This window comes from Miscanthus floridulus, chromosome 8 (genome assembly GCF_019320115.1).
Source record: "Miscanthus floridulus cultivar M001 chromosome 8, ASM1932011v1, whole genome shotgun sequence".
NCBI classification, from domain to species: domain Eukaryota; kingdom Viridiplantae; phylum Streptophyta; class Magnoliopsida; order Poales; family Poaceae; genus Miscanthus; species Miscanthus floridulus.
Window position 1 is genome coordinate 30,889,637 of NC_089587.1, and position 17,990 is coordinate 30,907,626.

General features: G+C 46.5%; 2 protein-coding genes and 1 pseudogene across 15 annotated transcripts in view; 2 read left to right on the forward strand and 1 right to left on the reverse strand.

Moving 5' to 3' along the window:
- Positions 1-9,506, forward strand: part of LOC136468804 (uncharacterized) — a 29,041-nt gene extending 19,535 nt beyond the window's left edge. Inside the window, exon 9 of the mRNA XM_066467236.1 lies at positions 9,063-9,506. Coding sequence (XP_066323333.1) covers positions 9,063-9,506 — 444 coding nt within the window. The remainder of the gene's footprint in view (positions 1-9,062) is intronic.
- On the reverse strand, positions 1,211-4,769 carry LOC136476094 (uncharacterized). Of its 14 annotated transcripts, none has more exons than XR_010763423.1 (8): positions 4,417-4,769; positions 4,260-4,326; positions 3,800-4,140; positions 3,643-3,714; positions 3,080-3,325; positions 2,804-2,921; positions 1,986-2,046; positions 1,211-1,730 (listed from the first exon to the last, which is right to left on the reverse strand). XR_010763423.1 is itself a non-coding variant. In XM_066473776.1 (8 exons), the coding sequence occupies exons 1-3, from the start codon at positions 4,682-4,684 to the stop codon at positions 3,647-3,649; spliced, it is 399 nt and encodes a 132-aa protein (XP_066329873.1). In that variant the 5' UTR covers positions 4,685-4,769; the 3' UTR covers positions 1,211-1,742; positions 1,986-2,046; positions 2,374-2,540; positions 2,804-2,921; positions 3,080-3,325; positions 3,643-3,646. The 14 variants fall into 14 exon arrangements, 11 of the variants coding, with proteins under 11 accessions (XP_066329873.1, XP_066329878.1, XP_066329877.1 ...); XR_010763422.1 differs by having other exon boundaries at positions 4,260-4,329; XM_066473776.1 differs by lacking the exon at positions 4,260-4,326 and adding an exon at positions 2,374-2,540 and having other exon boundaries at positions 1,211-1,742; positions 3,800-3,885; positions 4,440-4,769.
- Positions 9,507-9,915: 409 nt separating the features above from the next.
- LOC136468805 (nitrate reductase [NAD(P)H]-like) lies at positions 9,916-15,249 on the forward strand (annotated as a pseudogene).
- The last annotated feature ends 2,741 nt before the right edge of the window (positions 15,250-17,990 follow it).

A 17,990-nucleotide genomic window follows, 5' to 3' on the forward strand; every position in this document is an offset into this window, starting at 1 on the left:
AGCTCATCATGCTTTCCAATCTGCTAGCAGCTTAATGCCTCCTTTTATGCTTTTCTAGCTATCTTGCATGGTTGTTTCATTCCTTAGTCTAATGCAAGGTTAGTCTATTTCGCTGATATACATGATCCTCCATGGTAGCTATATACATGTAGGAATGTCTCCCTTAGTGATCCTATGTGGTCGTTCCCTTGGAAGACCACAGATAAAATAGCAGGGATGCGATAGGTCTTGAGCTAAGTAATAAATGGGCAATACTTAGGGTAGACCATAGGGTATTAGTTTAAAGATGCAATATATGAGATTCATCAATGAACTTGTTCATTGGCTAGAACTACAACTAGAACATGATAGGCTTTTATTTACTTGTGGTTGTGTTTTACCTCTTATTCATGTTCAGTGATGTGATCCACCTCTGTTCATTACTATTATCTTCTGATGGGGTTTACCCTTATAACATATGCAATCCATCCATGTGGATACAATATAAACCATGGAATACTCTTGTGGAAAATCTACAATGTCACCGTGCACTTGCAATTTACGAATTGTATGCATACGAGTAACCAACACATAGAAATGAGTAGACTCTTACAGCTTGTTCAAATGCAATTCGTAGCAAACACTCATAAATCCATCCTAGATGGAGCTTGGTAACATTTATTGCATTTAAAGAAAATGAAAGACCCTTTAGATATATCTACCTTCAAGAATGGAAAACATGACATTTGTGGCAAAGTAGTTTGCTACACTAGAAAACGGTAGATACAAATTGTTGTTTGCAGTTTTTATCATTGTATTTTTCTCTTACTTTTGTATTATTTTTTAGTCCGCCTTTAAAAAATCGAATAAAGACTAGAGACTCTCAAGTGCACGAGAGAACAGCCCTTTGGACCCTCATTTTTTTTTTACTTGCAGATTTTATCCCTTTATGAGTATTATTAGGCAAACATAAAGTTGAGGTTTATTTTGTGTTCCTCACCCGTCGTGGATTTGCACCAGGCCTTCGAATGTGTACATCATCAGATCAGACCATAAACCCAAAACTAAACAAACATCCAAGACTCGCCGCCAATCACGTTGTTCATACTGTCTTGGAAGAGGGAGGGGGGGGGGCGTTGGAAGTTTGAGAATTCCAACGTGAATATTGACAATTTTGAGAGACTAGTAGTGTGCCCATGCTAACGCTACGGTGACATTTTAGTGATGCACATTAAAACAACCAAATGACGATATTTCTTTCCATAGTTACCACAATACAGGAGATAATACCATTATAACCAGTAGTAGTGCCCTCATCCATATGAATGATGACAGACTTCTCATTGGCACGTATCGTGTGTTTAAAACCATTCTCTATTGAAATCATTTGATGAACTATATATGATGAATATGAATGATGGTATAATGTTCCAGCTCCTCTGCTGTCCCTGCCGTTTTCTTCCTGCCTCCCCCATTTCCCTCCAATTCCTGAGACGCCAGCGAAACGAGCTCCTCCGTCTCCGTCGATCTGCCGGCGGTGGGCAACGAGCTCCTCCATCTCTGTCGATCTGCCAGCGGCAGGCGTCGATCCGGTGGTAGCTCTCCATATCTATCCGAGCTCCGCCCAGCTCCAACAGTGCACATGACGTCTTTCTTTCTTCTATAGATGGATACTCAATAAACTAAACCTGAAAGAATGAACACCATACCAACAGTGCTTCCACGTAGTTCCATTCCCCAAATAATAGTCCCTGCACATAAATCTGCAAATGTTCAGTAATCATGTAACTGAACATCCCCGCAAATGTTTAGTAAGATTCAGGTGGATTTTCCAATTCTATGTTTCTTCTACAAGAAAGGGTAAGCTAAAATATACCAAATTGAATTGTTACCCTAAAAGTATTTAGAGCCACCAGCTAAGAATTTTTTTTCCAAAATCATTGAAAAGAACATTGTCCAATTAATAGATAAGAGGAAATTACAATGGCTCAAAATAAGCTTATTACCAAATAAATGTCTGCTCCTTCTAGGGAAAAAGCCAACTGTGTCCTTGCTTTCCTAGATCAACTGCAAAAAACAAAAACACATACACACATGATTTAGACTAACTGTTATACTCCCTGAACAGACCACTGCAAATACAGTGTCTATCAGCGGCAAATTTGTTCACATCCCACAGAACATGATAATGACAGGTACTGTTTGCTCCCGGCAAAAGACTCTGAATCATGAATCAGACAATTCTATCATATAGTGTATTAAACAAAAATAGATGGAATTCAATAGTGGATTAAACATAAATAGATGGAATTCAGCAATTAGGTAGGGACACCGTTAAAAAATCCCATTAACTTTGCCACCTGCAGTGCTCAAACATTCCAGATAAATGCTCACCGTTGTTCTTCAGGTACTCAACCAACCAAGGCTGATAAATGAACACCTTAATTTCTCGGCATGCACTCTCCTGGATGTTCTTGCCTCCCTAGCCAGAACCTTCTAATTCATCGCCTGATCACAGTTCGGTGTGGCGTAACATAGTATTTATACTTATACTGCCCCGCCTAGCCCAATGTCCAAGAACATAAGTAAAACATATGCAAATTAGGTCACTGCCAAGTCATCCAGAAAAGCCAAAAGGGTTACATCATGATCACCTTCACACGATTACAAATTCAAGCAAAGGTATACATTCCTACAAAGCGACTGCGACCATAGATCGGGAGTGGATTAGCCCAGGACGCACAGATCATGACCGAGAAGGGCCCCGGAGACGCGCTAGGGTTGAGGGGAACGAGATCGGGGGGTCGGTATCGGGACTACTCACCATGGGTCCTGCGGCCGGCCATCGCCGACAGCTCCCCGGCACACCGCTTGCCCTTCTCGAGGCAGTCGCAGTCGTCGTCATCCATGCACCGCGGAAGATGTCATAGCCGTCATCGCTGCTGCAGGGCAGATCGGATCAGGATATACCCATGCTAACGCTACAGTAAAAGCTAAAAGACAATATTTTTGTGCGCATTTGGGCTAAATGTATCCCTAATGCTAGTCTGAACCTAAGGCAGTGAGGCAAGACGAAATGTTCAAGAAATCTGATACTCACATTCAGCAGAATGACGACATAGTCTAACTGAAAGCAGTTTGGCCCTCTAGCCCTACTACCATCATGTTTCATCACTCAAAAGTACAAAGCTAGGATCCGGTAGATCTAGTTGTCACCGGGATATTCGAACATACATGCCAGAATCATATTACATTTATCAATCTAACATGGATCACATCTTTTCACTCTGCATACTCTATCTCTGCATCCTCTGGAACACCTCAGAGATACAAAATGTTGTTGCACCTGTATATAGATGTACAAACATAAAATTGAATCATACAAGGGCCAAATGATTATGCAATTCAACAGGGCTTTGTTTGATCAAATACTATCGGCCAAAGATCCAAGTTGTAAAAAGTCCACACCAATTTAAGTTTTGAAGCCCTAGCCTTCCTTCACATGTAGCTTGATCAACAATACCATAGTACTAAGTATCAGTACTTGGAGTAGGGCAGCAGGATGACAGGATGTATGCTAGTTTTTCCCAGTTTTATATCTAGATTTATTACAAAACAACACTACTTGACATAAGATTGAAAGAAGGGAACAAGAAACATTACTTGATCAGATCTCTCCCAGGTTTCTAGAGAATTGCCCATGAATGTACTCCTTGGTGTTGCCGTGTTGGCAAGCTGCACGAAGTAGAAAAAAAAGGCAGCAATGAATTTTGTATGTCTTTCAGTACCCAATAGATGATTAGCTATTCATTTAAAGTACCCAATAGATGCAAATTGACAGCTTCTCTAATTGTGTTGAAAACTCCTTGATCCTCCATTCTTGTTTCTAACCAGCCCCACTGTAGCCTGTTTTAGTAAAAGTTAATTTACAGAATAAATCAGGAGATACTTATGTGTGCAGTAGATTATTGAACACTAATTTACTGCTAGCACAGTGTATTCTGTTCTTTTCAAATATTAGACACAAAAGTCAAATTATTGAAACAACAACTGCTAAAAAAGCAGTCCATGGCTATAAATTCCACGTCCAACTCATAACGTCTTGTGAACTGATGCAATTGGTCACCTCACCAAGAGTAGGTTCATACTCATGAGTCATGACTGATCCAAAAAACAATGAAAGAAAATGAATCAATATATAGTGAAGGGGAAATTCAGCAGTAGATTTTTGGCAAATACAATTGAAAGAGATAACAACATCCATCCAACAACCAAATTACCCCGTCAAGGCCCCATAAAAATAATTCTCACTTGCTCCCGGTAGCAAAAATTGGCGAGCACCACGGCCTGCTACATATCCCAAATTCTCAGCCACAACAAAGAAAAAAAATATCGTAAGTGCTGCGATTTTCTCAATCATAAATTAGCAGTATATACCTCTGCGACAAGCCAACCCTCACCTCCGCTGCCGCAGCAACAGCGGCTCGTCACCGCCCATCCCCACAGGAGCAGCTCGGGTTAGCACCGTGATGGCTGCAACGGCGGTGGCCCCGCCCGGCTTCACGCCCCGCCGCATCCTCGCGTTGCCCGGCAGCGGCCCCGCGCGGCGTCGCCCGTCAGCGACGGCGGCACGGCGCGCGGGAGGAGAAGGGTCGGAGATGGGTCTGCAAGAGAGAGGAGGGCGACGGGAAAAAGAGAGGAACATCCGCGCTGTGCTCGCTTGGGTGAGGTCGCCGATAGCGCTCCTGTCCTTCGCGACGGAGGCTGTGCTCGCTCGGGTGAGGTCGTCGGCAGCGCTCCTGTCCGTCGCGGCGGAGGCGGAGGATGTCGCGAGCCGGCGTAAGCCGTAGGGCCTGACGGCGATTTGTTTTTTTCATTTTTCTCTCTTTTTTTTCCGGTGCTAGCAGGGTTCGCGAGGCACGGCGGCGTGGGATTCGATCACCGGCCCTGAGGGAGCGCGGAGGCCTGAGCGCGTGCGGGGGAGGTGCGGGTGCGTTGAAGCCTGGAGATCCGAGTATCATTCGCCATCGGATCGGGTTTATTCCAGGCCATAGATTTTAATGATGTTAAAATCTTGGGTGTAATTATTTTGAGTACACAGGGATTAGACTCTTTCAGCAAGGGATAAATTGTTTGGTGTACTTAAAATAATTTGGATTGGTCTATTATAGTAGAGATGCCGCCCTCGTTTTCGCACTGCGAAAAGTGACCGAAATGCCTCTGCTGGCATATATATTAGCGCCGGTGAAACCGACGTCCTCCATTTCGGCGATCTCGAAACGGCAGCGACCATAGTCGCCCTCGCCATCGGGCGATCCTGGTCCTCTCTTTGCCGATCGATCCATCGGTCAAATCCTTCTCGCTCCTGGGTAGCCATCGTCCTCCGATCCGCCTCCTCCCTAGTTGTAGTCGCAGCACGCAGGGAGTGGAGATAGCGGAGAGCCGCCGGCCGCCGGCCGCACTTGGATTAAATCTGGTTTGCTGGTAAGGAAATAAAGAGCCCGACGCTCCCGTGTACTATTGCTCTAGCCTAGGAGTTCGATCGATCGTCCCATGTTAGTTCCTTTCGGCCACTTAATCGATCGGCGGATTTGTTTGCTGTGCTAGCTAGCTGGGATCATCTTTCTTTCGTTTCTCGGTGGGCTAGGGCACAGCACACCATATCCAACCAACATCGTCGGCCACCGTCTGCACCTACACGTGAATTCCTGGGGTTCGACACTCCCGGCAGTGAGCCAGCGATGCTAGTCTCTGTATGCTTAAACTGATTTAGGCACGATGAAACTTGATATATCTGTGTATAGGGACCATTGGATCTGTAATCTGTTCCTGTTCATGTCTTTCGTTCACTGCGTTGGAGGAGATCACGGCAGGGGGTTTCGTAGTCGTTGTTACCCTCATGTTGTGATGTATGTGCCATCCTTGCATGGAAGCTCAGTGCCGTGACCGCCGTTGGAATCGGATAGCGCGGATTAACCCGTCTAGATCTAACGGTCAAGTCCCGACCATTGGAATCATATATATCGGATAGCGTGAGCTAACCCGCCTAGATCTAATGGTCAAGCCTCGACCATTGGAATCAGATAGTGCAGATTAACCCAACTAGATCTAACGGTGGGAGCACTACTGGAGGCGGCTTCTTTGTCGAGTGCCTGAGGCACTCGGCAAAAGGTCGATATACACTCGGCAAAGCCTTTGTTGAGTGTTACACTCGGCAAAGCCTTTGTCGAGTGTTACACTCGGCAAATGGCGCTCGGTAAACAGTTTATTGGCAAAGACCTCTTTGCCGAGTGCACTTTATCGGGCACTCGGCAAAGGCTTTGCCGAGTGCCAATCCGACACTCGACAAAGAAAAGTGGCCGTGACGGAGAGCGCCACCGTGACGGCGGCTTTGCCGAGTGTCAAGGTCAAGCACTCGGCAAAGGTACCCGATTTGTCGAGCGCCATTGACTTAGACACTCGGCAAAGGTGGCCACTATGCCGAGTGTCTAAGTCAATGGCGCTCGACAAATCGAGTACCTTTGCCGAGTGCTTGACCTTGACACTCGGCAAAGCCGCCGTCACGGTGGCACTCTCCGTCACGGCCACTTTTCTTTGTCGAGTGTCGCCGACAAGACACTCGGCAAAGTGGCGACCTTTGCCGAGTGCCTGGACCGTAGCACTTGGCAAATCTGTGATGTTTGCCGAGTGCAATGGCCATTGCACTCGGCAAAACATGTTCCCAGGTAGTTCCCAGATGGTCACTTTGCCGAGTATCATGGCCATTGCACTCGGCAAAGTGACTGAAAGCAGTCTTTTTTTATTTGTTTTTTACATCACATCCAAACAAACAGAAGAAATATATAACAAACATCACCAACATCAAATATATATCATCAACATCACATATACTCCCTCCGTGAATACAGGGCGCCATTCCATTTTCACCAAGACCAATAAACGAGTTTAATGTTGTGGCTTCCAAGGAGAATGCTTTGGCTCTGCGTCTAATTAATTAGCTGTCGCGCATGCGTGCATGCATCAACGGCAAGCCCATTCACTCTTCCGCGCGCCAAAGCAACGGCTCGGACTATTCCCTTGCCCTGCGCTGCATGCATGCAGATGGATTTTCTTTCCCGTTGGCGCGGCAATGAAACTGCAGCACGGCGCGCGCTAATTTCTCTCACATGTAACAGAAATTTCCTTCCTTGGCGCGTGCCTGTTTAGTCCCTTGGCGCGTACCAAATTTTCATTGGCGCTAATGGAAATTGATTTGCATGTGGCGCCATGGCCTGTGCCTCCGGTATGTTCCTCCTATAAATAGGGGAATGCTTATTCATAGTGGACACCACACATCTTACGCCTCTAATCTTCCCTCTACTCATAATGCCCGGTCTAGATTTGAATCAGCCTATTGATTGGGATGAAATTGAGGAATATGAAGGAGGCGTACAAGATTTGGACTATGATTTCCTTTGGGACCCCGGCAACGAAGGTACTCATGGTTTCCATTTCTATGTTTTGATTATGTTTTCATGTGCGTCTTTCCAAGTGTAATATTTCGGTGGCATCGCAGGTGATGGCGATGACGACGAGATCTACAACGACGCAGCTGATGGCACGGATGAAGCTGGAGCTGAAGGAGAGGTCGTGGCTCAACCTGAAGCTGGAGAAACAGACAACGGTGTACACGCCATGGACCAAACTGAAGAAACGGACAACGGTGCACATGCCATGGACCAAAATGACGCCGCTGCCGATGAAGCATTCGATTCAGGTTAGTACCCGATGGACGTTCTGATGCCGGCGTCAATGTTTTTTCCATTTATTTTTGTTGCTGCGTGCATGTCCCATGCATGTACGGCTGTTTGAACACGAGCATGTTTTTTTTTTGTGTGTAGGCACTCCTAACAATATCAAGAGGAGGAGGCACTACCCTCCTGACATAAAAAGGGTCATCTATGCCATGTGCTTAGAAAGATCAGCTCCAGGCATGATGAAGGAAGGAGTAACGAAGTCCGTTGCTGCTAATATGGGTGTTCCGTGGAGAGTTGTCCAGCGCGTATGGCGAGACGGACAAACTGGTGGAGAGTTGTCCTCCGACGCATGCGCCAAGCAATGGCGAACTGCTGCCTTGCCTGCGCCGCAGCAGCCTCCGCAGCCGCAGTCACCTCTGCCATCTTCGTCGCTGCACAAAAATGTTAGATTCTGCACTAGTCTCACAGAAGAAGATGTTGCTTACTCATACAGCGAGAAGATGGCCACTAGAGAAAAGAGGATGCATCCAAAGAACTTATAGTGCTTGCCTTCGTATAGGAGTAGTACTACTAGTCTCGCTCGAGAGAACATGCATGCGCTCTGCATGCAGCGTGGGAGCCGAGGAGAAGGGCGACGCAAGTTAAATGCTGCATGCGCGCGTGAACTGCCGCCGAGCCGCCGCCGCCCTGTATTCCCGGACTTGAAAAAAAACAGTTACGCCCTGTATTCATGGACGGAGGGAGTATATATCACCAACACCACATATATATCACCAACGTCACATATGTATCACAAACGTCACATGCCTCACAATATATCACAAATATGTTCACAAGTAATCCAAGTGCTCCATCATGTGAGGCCATATCCAGGAACAGACCACCAATCTCGAACATCTTGTTCACGAAACATGACCACGAACTTGCGATCGAGTTGTTTTTAAATTCTATAAAAAGCAAACGAAGTCCGAAAATCATGAAACTTGTCAAGATGTCAAGATATCATATGTGGAGGCTGTGATAAAAAATTGAGGAGGTTTCGCGCAAGTTGTCACGTACGATGCTTGCAAACCGAAGTCGGCCTCTTCACGAATCTTACTTATGACTACCATCTTTTCTTCATACATGTAACATTATCCACTATCTCCAGCCAAAATCCAGATCGGGCTCTTCTCTGCTGCCTTTTCCAGTGAAGCTCTAGAAACTAGCCACTGGTTCATGGATAAGCATGTGACAATTAAATTGCCAAGAGATGAAGAGCTGAAGGATATCGGAATCAAGCAGTTCTATCACAAAGTTGAGAAGGAGAAGCTAGGAAAGCTGTATGCTCTTTTCAAAACTCTGAAGACACTAGAGTTCACACGAATCGTCATCTTTGTGAACACAAAGCAGGGTGTCAAGTCGCTCATAGAAGATGTCAGAGCCAAGGGTTATGCTGTCTCAGCTAGCCATGGCGGTATGAGCCAGCTTGGCAGGGACACTGCCATCCAGGAGTTCAGGGCTGGATCATCCCGTATTCTCATCGCCACTGACCTTCGAGGCACCAATCTGGGGCAGGTTCCCGTTGTCATCAACTATGATCTGCCAACACAACTGATGCAGTATATCAGCCGTGTTCAGCAGCAAAGGAGATATTCTGAAACTGAAAGTGTGGCCATTAATTTTGTGACTCCTGCCGATGAACGCATAGTCTTTGATATCCAGAGGTTTTGCGACGGCCAGATGATCAAGCTACCCTCCAATCCAACATTTGAACTCTTGGTGGGCTGTGATGTTCAGAAATGTCCCTAAAAGTCTCTACACAGGTTCTTACTGGCTACAAGGAAGCTTGATGTTTGCCCTAAGACTCAATGTGACGGTTTCTTGTGATATGTGGTCACTTGTCAGCTAGACTTTTGCTGTTCTGTTTGGAAGACTAAACTATGCAACATCTGCGTTTGTTTTTGGGATATTTCTCCGAGTTAAAAGAAAAATCCATGGTAACTGTCATCTAAATTCGTACTTTGAGCTCCCTGGAATTATTTCTTTGATATCATATCATCATTTGAACTAGATGTGGTGGTTGAAATGTTTAATTATCGCTTCTCGGGTGTTAATTTTTTTTCTTGTCATAGTTACAATATTAATTATGAAGTGAAGTTCCAGCATATTAGGAATGATGTAATGCGTAGCTGCTGAGGAAAAATATGAACAGAAAACCATGCAAGGTACTACAAACCAATCCTAACATCAAGTTGCAGTAAAATGGATTTTGCACTCTGTTTTCAGTGTACATGTTGGTTCAGATTTTGCAAATTGGCCTCCCTGTATTTTGCTTCACGCTACGCCACCGTGCACGGGATTCCTCAAGGACCACCCCGGCGGTGCCGACAGCATCCTCATCAACGCCGGCACCGCGACTGCACCGAGGAGTTCGACGCCATCCACTCGGACAAGGCCGGCGGCCTCCTCGAGATGCACCGCGTTGGCGAGCTCGTTATCACCGGCAACGACTACTCCCCACAGAGCAGCCACGCCGATATTAGGGCCATCGACGAGGCCCCTGCTGTAGCCACGCCGGCGCCGCTGCCAGTGTCGACCATCGCGCTCTCCAACCCACGGGAGAAGGTCAGGTGCCGACTCGTCGACAAGAAGAGCCTGTCCTACAACGTGCGCCTCTTCTGGACCGCGCTGCTATCGCCGGACCAGAAGCTCGGCCTGCCGACCGGCAGGCACGTGAAGCTCTGCATGCGCGCGTACACGCCCATGAGCCCCGTCGACGAGGTCTGCCACATCGAGCTCCTAATCAAGATATACTTCAAGGGCGAGGACCCCAAGTACCCAGCGGCGGTCTCATGTCGCAGTACCTAGACTCCCTGCCGCTCGGCGCGATCATTGACATCAAGGGCCTTATAGGGCACATCGAGTACGCCGGCCGCGGCGGCTTCGTGGTGAACGGCGAGAGCCGGTGAGCGCGCAGGCTCGCCATGATCGACGGCGGGGCGGGCATCACGCCGGTGTACCAGGTGATCCAGGCCGTGCTGAGGGACAAGCTCGAGGACGACACGGAGATGCACCTCGTGTACGCAAACTGGACGGAGGACGACATGCTCCTTCGGGAGGAGATTGACCGCTGGGCTGCTGCACACCCGGCGGCCGGCGCGGCTCAAGGTGTGGTACGTGGTCAGCAAGATGGCACGGCCGGAGGACGGGTGGGCGTACGGCGTGGGGAGAGTGGTGTTGAGGATATAGACTCGGTCACCACGCACACATAGTGCTTTGACTAGGGACAGTTGCTGAAGATAGCAACCTCCATCGATGTACTATATATTCATTCGTTGAGATCAATATATTGTTGGCTCCTATTTCTCTTCTACATGGTATCAGGAAGCGCCGGCTGATCCTCACTACTACAGAAAAGTTTTTTTTAGTGGCGGCTCGTAATCCTTTGTAGGAGCGGTTTGGCCAGCCGCCCCTATCAAACCGTATCTATAAATCATGCATTTGTAGTAACGGTTCTCGGGCCGCTCCTACAAATCGATTTGTAGGGGCGGCTGGTAATCGATTTGTAGGGGCGGTTGTATTACTAGAACACTGTTTGATAGGGGCGGTTCAGTCTAGAACCGCCCCTACAGTATGTTTTCCTGCAAAAAAAGATTTATAATTCAAATTCGACCAGAACACTGTTTGTTTCCGCGTATTCCATCCAGCGTTCGCGTTACCGAACGTCCCGCGACCAACGTTCCGAACCGCGTTCGCGTTGCCGAACGCCCCGCGACAACGTTCCGAACCGCTTAGACTACAAGCACAAGAGTATTATATAAACTACAATTACAAGTCCAATTCACAAGAATATATACAATCCATCATTAAATAGACATAATTCACAAGGTAAAACCAATGTCAAAATACATACACATTGTTATCAACGTCCTAGAGCTAGCCTTTCAGTCTCACGAAGGTGCTGGTACTGAGGATTTTTACCTAAGTCAGACTCTCGATCATGGTAGGCGCCTTTGACGTGTATAATCTGGTCCAATATAAAGTTGCAAAGGTCGTCGACGAGCTCTAAGAGTTGGTCATCCTTGTATGGGTCTCTTTTTATTCCTTTCTCTTCTTTCCACTACAGGAGAACAAGTTTCGGTTTAGTATTTCATACCATGTACGAAGTTTGTATACTACAGGTGAAGAGGTTCAAACTTACCCTTAAGGGGTGTCTCCTGTAGGCACCGGTGTTACTCATCATAGAACATATATAGTATCCACAATATACACTCTCAGGCTTTTGCTTGGGGCACTGTATGTTTTGCATATGAAAATGTTAAGTAATGCTTTTGACAGCCATGTAATAGAGTACTGAAGAAGTAAGTTACACTTACCGCACATAGTGTTTTTATAGCCAGCTTTTCCTTTCTTGTTGGATCATGTCTTCCGTGATGTGTAGTGACATAGAACATAAATGCCCTGTTTGAATTATTTTAGAAAATACAACTTGTTAGTATCCAAAAGTGAATGTTACAAGTATGTATATAAACATATAAGCTAATGAGGATTGTCGATATGTATACGTCTTGAGAATCGATATGAAGTCTTTGTATGTCACCGGGTCCCTATCTATTAAATCAAAGACCCATGCCATACTCCGAAGGGGTTTCAATCTCCGGGGTGTTGTCATAAAATCTAAAGAATAATTTGCTGCGGTACTTGTGACTTGTCTTTAAGAAGCATCGATTCCTTAGGTAAACTATCTTCTTGGATGCATCTAGGTACACCCATATAGTACCATCCAAGCAAACCAAGTATTCTGTCTTCCCTTTGATTTGTACAGACAAAACAAACAGCGCGGGGTAATCATTGGTAGTAACAAATATTATTACTCTACATATGAAGTCCTCCTTTCAGAACGTATCGTACATCGGCTCCACATGCCTCCATAGCCTCTCAATTTCTTGCATCAAAGACTCGAGGAACACGTCTATATCAATGACTGGTTGTTTAGGGCCAGAAATAAGAATAGTGAGGAGAAGGTACTTTCTTTTCTGACACAACCACGTTGGGATGTTGTACATGGTCAAGATCACTAGCCAAGTGCTATGGTCGCTCATCCTCTCATTGAAGAGATTTATTCCATCGGTGCTCAAGCCAAACCGTACATTCCTTGGGTCATCGCTGAATTCTTTGTGCTTCTCATCGAACCTTTGCCACTGACTACAATCAGCCGGATGTGCAATCTTATCTCCACCTTACGCTCATCATCCCACCATGTCATGAGTGTGGCTTCTTTAGGGTTTAGAAAGATACGTCTCAAGCGGTCGATCACTGGCAGGTACCATATTATCAAGGTAGAAATTCTTCTCTGCTTTGCATCGTTGCCTAATGGAGTGTTCTCTTAGGGCTGAGATTGTTGTACCACCTTTTTTGTACCCTTTTTATTCCTCTTTTTTCCCGTGGAGGCTTCGTCCCCACCGTAAAGGTCATTGTTCTTGTACCGGCTGGCCCCACACCAGGGACATTTATCCAGTGACTTGAATGTTTTGCCATGAAAAAGTATACAGTGGTTGAGGCATGCATGGATTTTTTCAACACCCATTATCAATGGATTTATGACCTTCTTCGCTTGGTATGTGTTGGCGAAAACTGAGTTTGGTTGTGGCAGCACCCATGACAGGAGATGCAATAGATCATTGAAACTACAATCTGACCAGCTATACTTAGTCTTCAGGATGAGTAGCTCAAGCACAAAACATAGCGATGTCTAATGTGTCGGACAGCCCTTTTCAACACCATACACAGTCTTCTTCGATGCTTTTGTCACCATTTGCAAATTTTCTAGATCTTTCGGGCTATTTAGTAAAATCTCTGGTCCAAGGGCTCGAATCATGTCCTCCAAATCATCTTCATCCCCGACACGTGCTCCACCATCATTATTGGCACCACCTTCGTCGTTACCATCCCAACCATCAGCATCACCATCTTGTTCATTGCCAAACTCTGAATCCATTCGTGCATCAAGCTTTACTGAATATTGGGATAGGGATTCTATGGTTTCGTCGTCGTATTCCTCCTCATCCTCGTCGTTAACAATAACCGTTTCACCATGATGAATCCACACTGTGTAGTCCTCAACAAATCCTCGCATAATCAAATGGGATCTGACGATAGTCACATCTGTCCATGCCATACGGTTCTTGCAATTTTTACAGGGACAAATAATTGTATCCTTATTTTCTGTCAATGTCGTTGCATGTTTCTTTGCGGCCTCAATAAATCTATCCACCTCTTTACGGAAACCTGCCTTGAACCTTAACGAACCATACATCCAAGAGTTTCTTTACTCCATCTTCTACAACAACAACAAAACAAACATAAAGGACTACTTATTCAGATATATATATAAAAATAAATCAAATTAATAATTACTTGAGAATAATTATATATACTTTAGATATATATATATATGAATATAAATCAAATATAATTACATGAAGCATACAAACACACCATGGTAGAAGAAAAATAATTAATAGCATATTTATCCATAAATAATTAAAATACATATTTGTTGATTACAATAAATAATTTCAAAGATAACAATTAGCAACAATTATATTTTACCCAATATCTTTTATGCAAACCCTAGTCTAATTTCATCAAACATAAATTTATAAAACCAAAATTAATAAAAAAAACAAACTCTAGATCTAGATCTACATGCACATGAAACATCCATAAAACTAACTAATTGTCCACTAAAATCAAGAAACATGGACCAAATAAGGGAATGATCTTGTTCACCTCCCTAATTTATTCTAGTACATTCAAAACTTGGGTCTAATTTGCTTCATATATAGCTTAAGCACCATAGAAGAAAGATAAAAGCAAAACTCTAATTACTCACTAACCAACCATTAAAACTTTAAAAAAAAGTATGAAATAGCATTTTCTTACCGTCTGCAACCTCTCCACCAAAGGATTTGAGACCAAAACCTTCCCCCTTAGTAGAGCAATTTTTAGGAGGTGCCTAAGGCCTCCCCACCTTTCTTTCACGGATTTGAGTGAGTGACCCGAAGAGGAAGAAGGTGCTGCAATTTGCTTTATATGTGGGTCATTTGTAGGGGCGGCTGGTGATGGAGCCGCCCCTACAAATCGGCGCGGGCATTTGTAGGGGCGGCTCAATCACCAGCCGCCCCTACAAATAGCAATATCGGGGGCGGCTGGTGAGTGAGCCGCCCCTAGCGGCTCGTATGACCAGCCGCCCCTGCTGTTCCATTTGTAGGGGCGGCTCATATGACCAGCCGCCCCTGCTGTTCCATTTGTAGAGACGGCTGGTCTCTGGGCTCCCAAGCACGCCACTGTAGGGGCGGCTACATCACCAGCTGCCCCTACAAAAAATTTGATCAGTTATTACAAACCATTTTTTACGTAGTGCCTGCTCCCCACCGACTGCGGACCACAGGTCATGAGGGAGCACCTGCCCTTGGGAGACAGCGAGACGCTTGCGCTCATGTGTGGGCCGCCGGTGATGATCTAGTGCACAGTGCGCTCATGTCCTTGAATTTACCGAACCATGTTGCAAATTTTACAATTATTACTGAATTGTTAGGATTCACCGAATCGTATATGAAAATTTTTGAACGGCATACCCTAAGCTAAAATGCTAGATTCGCCATTGGCTTCCTTGTCTTCTAAGCTAAAGCTTAGCAGCTAACGGGTGTCGTGCAAGGTGCAACTGTACATAGAAATAAAATACTGCGTCTTGAACCCTAGTAACACGTCGATCAGCTAGAACTCTACCGAGTTCTTGTAATAATAGCGAGTGAAAGTAGATTGTAACTGGCCAAGTGGCCATGGAAGTTCATACTAGCTGGTGCCATGGTCGTCCTGTCATGATGAGATGTATTGGTCCTACAGCACAATAAAAAACTGAGAAGGCCATTGCAATTGCTTGGTGAGATTCGCTCTCCTAGAGGCTCACCAACATGGACGACGGTGTGCACGGCCACCACCAAAGGGATGTGCTGTGAAGCCTCCTCCCGTTCTACCAAGCCAGCGGGACGCCTGCACCACCTCTTTCTGGCTGACGTGTATCAGTGTATGCGGTGATTCTTGCGTCCGGACGTCCGGCGCGCGAGTGCGTCGGACGCCGGTCCCTTTCCCAAACCTGCCCGCCCTCCGCACGTGAATAGAACACGCGTAACGGAACGCGCACTGTCCTCCGCTCCCCATCGTGCCCCTGTTCCCAGTTCCCCCATGCACCCCCGTTCCCCCACCGTGCCTTTGTCCCAAAAGAACATGAAACACTTCAAGTGCAACATTGCAAACATATAGAAAACCTATGTAGTGCAATATCGGGATATAAATACTGCAACATCACAAAAATATATAGTGCAACATTGAAAAACATACACTGCAACATCGAATAAAATGTAATGCAACAACAAAAAAAATATATACTGCAACATCGAAAAACATGTATTGCAACATTGAAAATTATGTGACGCAACATCGAAAATTATGTACTGCAACATCTCAAGCAGAAATACTGCAACATCGCAAAAATATCTGTAGCAACGACCCAAAAAACTCATTGCAACATTCGAAAAACATCTGTTGCAACGACCCAAAAATCCCATTACAACATTCGAAAATCATCTTTTGCAACATCCCTAAAAAAACCATTGCAACACGGGAGAAACTGGAAAAATGCGTACAAAAACAGCCCCTGGCCCATCACCTCGAGCTCACCGGAGGGAGGAGGAATAGGGCCCCAAAGCTCGTCGGAACCCTAGCCACCGCCGCGTCCCTCGGATCCTGAGGAGGAGGGCTCAGATCCATAGGAGGAGGGGGAGGAGGGATCAGATCCAGAGAAGGACCGACCTACCTCGTCGGAGCCGCCGCCGCCGTCCTCATCTCTGGTGAGAGGAGCAGGAGTCGAGTCGTTGGGGAGCGCGGAGTTGCATGGAGGTCGTGGATGGGCGAGGGACGGAGAGAGGGAGCACGGGCGACTGGGGCGCGCAGTGAGCTCACATGCGCGGGCGTGGCGTCCCTGTCCCGGGGACAGCCCGGAGAACGGGCAAGCGGAGCGAGGAGAGCGAGTACGGGGGAGCGGAGTGTGGAACGGCGCGTTTGGCTGCCCCGGACGCCTGGTCTATATCATTATCGATGTGTATACGGCATTGTGGGGGTATAACCCCGGATACCCATAGGGCTGCACATGGGCCGAGCCGCCAGGGGAGGCCCAGCCCATAAGACTACGCCACGAGGAGCATAGGTCGACGTGCCTCGTAAGGCTACGAGAAGATCCTTGGCAATCAAGGAAAATCTGTTCGGATATGCTAGATTCCGCAATCTCTGTAATTCCTATCATGTAAACTGATCAGGATAGAAACAACCGACCTGTAAACTCTACCCCGAGGCCATATAAGGCAGGTAGGGACCCCCCTCAATTTCATCTCACCTCATAATACAATCCACCAAAGACACAGGATGTAGGGTATTACATCAAACTGACGGTCTAAACCTGCGTAATTGTTGTCTCTTGCATTCTGTCACCATCTAGTTCCCTCACACGCATCTCCACCGATTCATCTACTACCATGGGCATACCCCTCGGTAGACTGCCGACTAGATTTCATCGACAATGGTGCGCCAGGTAGGGGGTGTGCATGATGATTCCATGGTGAGCCAGATGGTCCGCTTCTCGAGCTCCATGGTTCGTCCCGAGCCAGGCCAGACTTTCACGGTTGGATCCATGACCTAGGTCATCGGCGCTAACGGTGTCAGTGAGATTGTGGAGGCAGTGCAGAATCACCCGGCGCCGATCGTGCCAACATCTGCAATAACTTCTCCGATCTCGACGCCTCATCGCTGGGTTAGGAGATCCATCGACAATGACGATCTGATCGCATCTATCAATAGGGTCACCAACGGCTTAGCCGAACGCCTGTCTCTCACGGAGTCAATCTTAGATCGGTCTACCGCGAGTGATGAAGTTCCTGCACTCCAAGATCGCCAAGCCGCTATGACCAAGCGACCTGCTCGGCCACATCGTCCGAGATGGCCAGATTCAGATCTGGTGATCACGGCTACTCCGGAGAGGCGCACAGTGTGACGCCGACCACTCCCTGCTACCGCCTTACGCCTAGCCGATTACGAGTCCCCGATGGAGAACATGCCGAGGCCCTATCCTTTCGGGCTAGAGGGTGCGGGATCCGCGTACCAGAACGCCGTCCACCACCTCTTCATCGACCACGTCAACGACCTATCATTATACTCACCAAAGTACAAATGGCCCAA